We start from the raw sequence: 7,275 nt of genomic DNA, 5'->3' as shown, positions 1-7,275 counted from the left end.
TCGCGATACTTATAAGGATCCTTCCAAATTTCAATTGATTTTCAACTTTCATGTTCTTCAATTTGACAGCATAATTATGCACATAAAGCAAGGACAGGAAAAATTCAAGCACATACTGGCTTAGCTTCCGTTGCCTAGTTATAATTCCATTGAAAATATCCTCAAATTTTATTTTTCTATTGAAAATAAATTGGGTATACAAATAAAAGAGAAATCAAAACAAAGGCCATGTGAAAGATAAAAATGATAGACATTTAAACCATCCTTTTAGGCTGTTTAATAAGTGCCAACTAGACTTAAAACAACTGCTTATACTTTGGAATCCAATAATTAGACACACGTAAATAGAATTTAGCTTTGCATGTGAAACTAAAAAAAATAACACTATGTTGTCCCGACATACTAAAAGTCAAAGTCAGCGTTACGAAAACTCTAGATGAGAAAGAGAGTTTCTTCGACGTGTATTTCACGAGTTAAAATTAAACACGTGTCATAAGCTCTCTTGTTCCATTGTACGTTGTTGAGTTCTTCTTCTTCGTCTTCCATCTCTCTACCAACTCCACGATCAACGAAACCAAAGATCTCTCTTCAAAGCTTCCACCATGTTTCTCCGATCACTCAATCTCTGTACAATACTACTCTTCCTAGCGATTTCATCACAAGTTTCTCAATCTCTCCACTTCGAATTGCAATCTGGTCGAACAAAATGTATATCGGAAGACATAAAAAGCAATTCAATGACCGTCGGGAAGTACACCGTCGTTAACCCTAACGAAGCTCATCCTTCTCCTCAATCTCACAAGATCTCCATCAGAGTACTACTCTCTTAAAAATCCGAGATTTTCATAACTTTGATTATTATTGATTGTTGATTTGAAAACATGAATTTACGCAGGTGACATCGAGTTACGGGAACACGTATCATCACGCGGAAGATGTAGAATCGGGACAATTCGCGTTCACGGCGGTGGAGTCTGGAGATTACATGGCTTGTTACACAGCTGTTGATCATAAACCTGAGGTTACATTGAGTATTGATTTCGATTGGAGAACTGGTGTTCAATCTAAAAGCTGGAGTAGTGTTGCTAAGAAGAGCCAAGTCGAAGTGAGTTTTTAAATGCTGTTAATTTTTTGATCAATTAGATTAAGAAAATTGCTCTGTAAATTGGATGTTAGTTCTTTAGGATTTGTTGCAGAAAAGTTACTTTGTAGAGCCTAAAAATCCAAATGAATAGGGAAAGGTTTGTTTTTGTTATAGATAACTCCGGTTTTAAGACTAGTTTTTGTGTTGAGCAATGATAAAGCTTGAGTTTTTATGCTTCTGTATTTGTACCAAGGTTATGGAGTCGTGAGTTGTTGAATCATCATATTGTTGGTTTAAAATCATAGTCTTGTGTGAGTTTGGTAGTTGATCAATTAGATAAAGAAAGGTTAAAGGTGATTTGTTGTACAAAGAGTCTCAGAATCCAAATGAACATAGAAAGATTTGAGGATTGAACTAGATTCTTATGCTTCTGTGTTGAACAAGATTTTGTTGAGATTTTGACTAGCGTTGTGTTTGATGTTATTCTTATCTCCATGCTTTTTTGAGGATTGAAATACATTCTTATGCTTTGTGTTGTGTTTGTTTGTATAAAGGTTATGGAGTTTGATGTAAAAAGACTTATTGAAACCGTCAATTCGATTCATGAAGAGATGTTTTATCTCAGAGAAAGGTAAAAAAAGTTTGGTTATTTATGCTTCCGGATTGTTCTATAGACTCTCCAGTATCCACATTTTTATTAGCTTGATACATATGGACTTGTGCTTGTAATGTTTGTGATGAGTTTTGGTTTCCTCAGGGAAGAAGAGATGCAGAATCTGAACCGGGCTACTAACTCGAAAATGGCGTGGTTGAGTTTCCTCTCTCTTTTCGTATGCTTAGGAGTCGCGGGAATGCAGTTTGTGCATTTGAAGACGTTTTTCGAGAAGAAGAAAGTCATCTAAGATGGTTAGATGAAACAAATCCCACTCTTTTCTTTTCCCAACTCAAAGGAGTCTTCTATTCCTCCATGAGTTTTGTACATTTAGATCTTTACTTTTGAGTATGTACTCTCGGAACTGGAAATTAAATGAATATGAAAGTATTGCCCCTTTTTGCAGTTTTCTGACAGCAGAAAGAACACAGTAAATTTAGTTTATAGACTAAACTTTAAAAGACCATGACATAGGCTTAGGCACACAGTATAGTAGTTTTTCTTGTTTATTCAAGCAAACTAAGCTTAAGCATCTGCATGTTTGATTCAAGCAAAATAAGGAAGAACAAAAAGTAGGAATGAAGCTTAAAAACCTGACATCCATTGTTTTAAAGCTTGTTTTTTGATCGACAAGCAACAATTGTTGGCGATGACTCCTCTTAAATTATGTAATACGCTCAAGAGCTATGATTAGCCAAATTCTATCGACTCTGTGAGTGTTGTTTTCTCTCAAACTTTATGTAAACTCTGATTATTCGTAAACTTTATATATATAACAAATGATTTTCTTGTTTTGTGGCCTGCATAACCCACATGACAATCTCAGACACAATCAGGAGAATAAAATATTTCTAGATAATGGAGCGTAAATTGAAGACATTACAAATTCTCAACATGTTCACAACACACAAGTAGTTAAGTCGTAACATTTTCTTCAACTCTTAAACAAGACTCAGATATGTAGACATCTAGTCAAGAGTTGCAAAAGCTAAAGAAATCGAGGGAATGAGAGAATGTGTTGAGACACACCACAAGCTACTTCTCTGGAAACAGTCTCAAGCAGAGTTTACTTTGGTACTTTGGTGCAGAACTTAAGCACCGGACTTGCTTCTTTCTCCCAAATGAGTTCCAACACAAAGGAGTCGTCTATCTTCACGCCTTGAGCATCAAAGAACTCTCTCCAGCCTTTTCCAAATCTCATTATTCTGCTACTACTTTCCTGATAGAGATCCACCACCTTTTTAACTCCATCTTGACCCAGCAGAGTTATCTTCCTTGGCTTGTTGATGCCATTCACCTGCGTGAAACCGCGCGGAAGAAACTGCAAAAAAATGATTTTGTGGCAAAATAATATACTAAGACAACCTTGAGGCATAGTTGTTGAAGAAGCTTACCAGTTTATAGGTTTGAAAAGCGGACCGTGTAAGAGTTAATGTCACAAATCGGTTTTGACTATATGACGATGAAGAGCAATACTTCCTTTTCTTGGTTTCCAAGCAATCCTGTGAGATGTTCTTGTCTTCCATATTCTCCTCTTCGCTTTCTTCGGATCTACTACTGTCATCTCCACTGCTAGGATTTGAGGAGAGTGAATTGACATCATCTATACCTTCTGGACACTCTAATGGAATTTTTTCATGGCTGGATTCTGCAGGGCACAAAGAAAGAACAGGCTTTTCCCCGGTTCCAACCAGTTTGAACTTGAAGGAATCTCCAGCTTTCAAACCGTTGCCTTGGCAGAAACTGGTCCAGCCTCGTTTGATAATAGTAAAGCAGTTTGATTTGTAGTGTTTCAAGACTAATTTCCATTCTCTTCCCCATTTATTCTTTAAAATTATCTTCTTGCATCCTTTGTCCAGACCATTAGAGCTCACAAAACTCTTCCATAAATACTGCAAGACATTGCATATCAATACACCAATCAAGAAAGAACACTATAAGTTCCAATGATCCTTCTGTAAGAAAGGAGTTTAGTTTAAGATAGTGGAATAAACCAAAGTTTTGTATTCACCAGTTTATCTTTCTTTATGCTTGAAGCAGTGACAGATCCTACAAAATAGGAACGGTGCGATGAAGATTCTGACTTTGGTCTATGTTCACTGAGGCTCAAATACATGACAGGTGGTCCATGTTTTTGGACCAGTTTGAATGTAAATTGTTGACCTTGGCTCATCCCATTTGCATCACAGAATCTTGACCAACCAGGTCTGACATAAGTATGCTTGCCTGCTTGGTTGTACTTCAAATTAAACTTCCATGATAGTCCTTCTTCATTAAGAAGAACGATCTCCTTACCGTTCATTTTATCTAGACCGTTTGAACTCACGAAACTTAGTGGTAAATACTGCAAAATACCATCACAGACTAATAATTTAAACCAATACTAAGAGAATTTTTTCTTAAAATGTGGAATCTGATCTTACCAGTCGATCATAGTTTAGGCTTGAAGCTGTGACATTAGCCACAAAACTAGAATGGTCTGATGAAGACTCTGCTTTCTTTACTGGATTTTTCTTCACTCTCTTCTCTTTTGAACTGTTTCCTGTCAATAAGAACAATTATAAAATCTCAGTTTTGCAATTTTCTACAGTATTTGAGTACATTTCATAGATTAAAGGTTTACCAATATTGGTCTGATCATCATCTATGTTCTCTGCAGAAGCTCTGCATGTTGACCAATACTTCCTTTTCTTCACCTCCAAGCAATCTTGTGAGGTATTCTTGTCTTCAGTACCCTCCTCTTCACTTTCTTCGGATTTGTTACCCTCTGAACACGCTAATGGAGTTTTGTGATAGTTGGTTTCTGTAGGGCACAAAGAAAGAACAGGTTTGTTCCATGTTCCAACCAGTTTAAACTTGAAGGAATCTCCAGCTTTGATCCTATTTACTTGACAGAAACTAGTCCAGCCTTTTTTGAGAAAAGTAAGGTCTTTTTTGAAGTGTTTCAAAACTAAAGTCCTTTTTTCTCCCCGTTCATTCTTTAAAACTATCTCACTGCATCTTTTGTCCAGAAAATTTGAGCTCACAAAATTCCTTGGAAGATACTGCAAGAACGCCAGATTATGCACACATCAAGACAAGACACAGTTTGCATGTCATTAAACACATCAAGAAAAAAAATACTTCTAAGTTCCAATGATCCTTTCTTTAGCAATGAGTGTAGTGAAACTATAGTGTCAGTTTATTAAGATAATGGCTCAAAAAACAAAGTTTGTATTCACCAGTTGATCTTTGTATAGGCTTGAAGGATTGACAGATCCCACAAAACTAGAATGGTCTGATGAAGACTCTACTTTCTCTCTTGGATTCTTACTCACTCTCTTCTTTCTTGAACTGTTTCCTGTGAATAGAAACAATCAAAATTCTCAGTTTTGCATCTTTTCTACAGAATTTGAGTACATTTCATAGAGCAAAAGCTTACCAATGTTGGTCTGATCATCATCCATGTTTTCTACAGAAGCTCTGCATCTCGACCAATACTTCTTTTTCTTTACCTCCAAGCAATCCTCTTCACTTTCTTCGGATTTGTTACCTTCTGAACACTCTAATGGAGTTTTGTGATTGTTGGATTGTGTCGGACACAAAGAAAGAACAGGTTTTTTCCAGGTTCCAACCAGTTTAAACTTGAATGAATCTCCTGCTTTGATCCTGTTTACTTGACAGAAACTAGTCCAGCCTTTTGGGAGATAAGTGACTGATTTGAAACGTTTCAAAACTAAAGGCCATTTTACTCCCTGTTCATTCTTTAAAACTATCTCACTGCATCTTTTGTCCAGACGATTTGAGTTCACAAAGCTCCTTGGAAGATACTGCAAAAACGCCACATTAAACATATTTCAAGACACACTTTGCATATCAATAAACAAATCAAGAAAAAAAACTTAGTGGCATAAAAACCAAAGTTTGTACTAACCAGTAGATCATTTCTTAGGCTTGAAGGAGTGACAGATCCCTCAAAACAAGAATGGTCTGATGAATATTCTGCAACTGATCTTTGTTTTGGTTTAGCTTTTGCGCGGCACAAACGGATGACAGGTGGTGCTGATTTTCGGACAAGTTTGAATGTATATTGACCTTGCCTAATCCCATTTTCAGAGCAGAATCTTCTCCAACCGGATTGGACAAAAGTTTGCATGCCTGATTTGTCATGTCTCAAAACTAACTTCCATGATCTTCCTTCTTCGTTCTGAAGATAGATTTTCTTACTGTTGATTTTGTTCAGACCGTTTAACCTGGCGAAACTTAGTGGTATATACTGCAAAATCCCATCACAAAGTTAGGTTAATGTCTCGAAGACTAAAGAAAGAGATTTTTGCTTAAATTGTAGAAATCTAATCTAACCAGTCTATCATTGCTTAGGCACCAAGCTGAGACTTTTGCCACAAAACGAGAATGGTCTAAAGAAGACTCTACTTTCTTTCGTGGATTCTTCTTCACTCTTGAACTGTTTCTTGAAGCTAACATAAAAAAATCAAGAACCTCAGTTTTGTCTTTTTTCTACAGAGTTTATATATAGAGCAAAAGCTTACCAATGTTGATCTGATCATTACGATCATCATCATTGATATTGTGAGATGATGTATGATATTGAATCTCGCAACAGCTTGGTCCTAAAGCTGTGACATGAAACACCATTTCTCCTTCAAGTCTGAAAACGACGATGTCACCAGTTCGAAGATCATGTGCAAAGGCAAAATCTTCCCATCCGTCGGTTAGTTTTAGACCGTCCATCTTCACTAACCAAGTTTTATCCGACGCGTCTGATCTTAGCGTCACAGTCTTGTTTTGGTTGTTTCTTCCTTCAACATGCTTCGAGAAGAAAGCTACAGGAATGTTCTGCAACAAACATGCAAACAAAAAACTAAACAAACGAATCATTTTGGTAAGATATAAGAAAACAGAACAGAACAGAGTACGAGGTGAGTGCGAGATTCTGTAAGAATAGGCTGAAAGAAATGTGGGTTGATCGGAGAGTGTAGAAGAGATTGATCCGCCATTGTTGAGCACCTCTTGAGAACTTTAAGAAAGAGGTTTCATAATTTAAAGACGTTCACGTTTGTCTTCTTCTTCTACGTCTTGAATCTCTCGAGGTAGACATTGATGGTTGAATAGTTTTGATTTAATGTTTCTGACTAGTTTTTTTTTCTTTAACACCTTTTTACAGAAACTTTATCTAAAGCCAGATTTTCGACCTCTCCTTCACCATTTCTATCCATTAAAGTTATCTTTCCTCTTCTTTTTAGAGTTGTTGATCTTCGTGAAGAATCTTAGCACAAGAATCAAAATGATAGCACAAAAGACCAAGTTTCAGAAACTTTTTTTGAAATTGTAAGGTGTGACTTGTGATTGACACGAATGGGTTTATATGCCTTGGAGATGAAGCTAATCCATCTTATAGACTGCTGACGTCTTTTTTCGCTTCTTTTCAATGCACTAGTATCTACAAATTAATTATGAAATTACAATGTTTTAAATTAATGTAGAAATTAATTATTTCAAATCACACAATTATTTGAATCAATTATGAAAACTGATAACT

The 7,275-nt window shown here is 36.2% G+C and overlaps 2 protein-coding genes across 7 annotated transcripts; one reads left to right on the top strand and one right to left on the bottom strand.

Annotated features, from left to right (window-relative positions):
* Positions 1–492: 492 nt before the first annotated feature.
* Positions 493–2,226, top strand: AT1G26690 (emp24/gp25L/p24 family/GOLD family protein). Its single transcript, NM_102432.3, has 4 exons — positions 493–815; positions 896–1,105; positions 1,639–1,715; positions 1,842–2,226. The coding sequence occupies exons 1-4, from the start codon at positions 603–605 to the stop codon at positions 1,984–1,986; spliced, it is 645 nt and encodes a 214-aa protein (NP_564256.1). The 5' UTR covers positions 493–602; the 3' UTR covers positions 1,987–2,226.
* Positions 2,227–2,489: 263 nt separating this feature from the next.
* AT1G26680 (transcriptional factor B3 family protein) lies at positions 2,490–6,825 on the bottom strand. Of its 6 annotated transcripts, NM_001332723.1 has the most exons (11): positions 6,653–6,822; positions 6,266–6,572; positions 6,078–6,193; positions 5,650–5,991; positions 5,158–5,545; positions 4,958–5,076; positions 4,360–4,780; positions 4,160–4,278; positions 3,748–4,080; positions 3,131–3,628; positions 2,536–3,057 (listed from the first exon to the last, which is right to left on the bottom strand). In NM_001332723.1, the coding sequence occupies exons 1-11, from the start codon at positions 6,731–6,733 to the stop codon at positions 2,803–2,805; spliced, it is 2,979 nt and encodes a 992-aa protein (NP_001323079.1). In that variant the 5' UTR covers positions 6,734–6,822; the 3' UTR covers positions 2,536–2,802. The 6 variants fall into 6 exon arrangements, with proteins under 6 accessions (NP_001323082.1, NP_001323081.1, NP_001323079.1 ...); NM_102431.4 differs by having other exon boundaries at positions 2,636–3,628; NM_001332722.1 differs by lacking the exons at positions 4,958–5,076; positions 5,158–5,545 and having other exon boundaries at positions 2,490–3,057; positions 6,653–6,825.
* Between the last annotated feature and the right edge of the window lie 450 nt (positions 6,826–7,275).

The sequence above is a fragment of the Arabidopsis thaliana genome (genome assembly GCF_000001735.4).
Source record: "Arabidopsis thaliana chromosome 1 sequence".
In the NCBI taxonomy this organism is placed as follows: Eukaryota; Viridiplantae; Streptophyta; class Magnoliopsida; order Brassicales; family Brassicaceae; genus Arabidopsis; species Arabidopsis thaliana.
The sequence above is the reverse complement of the archived record's forward strand: the minus strand, read 5'-3'. Positions and strand labels throughout refer to the sequence as shown.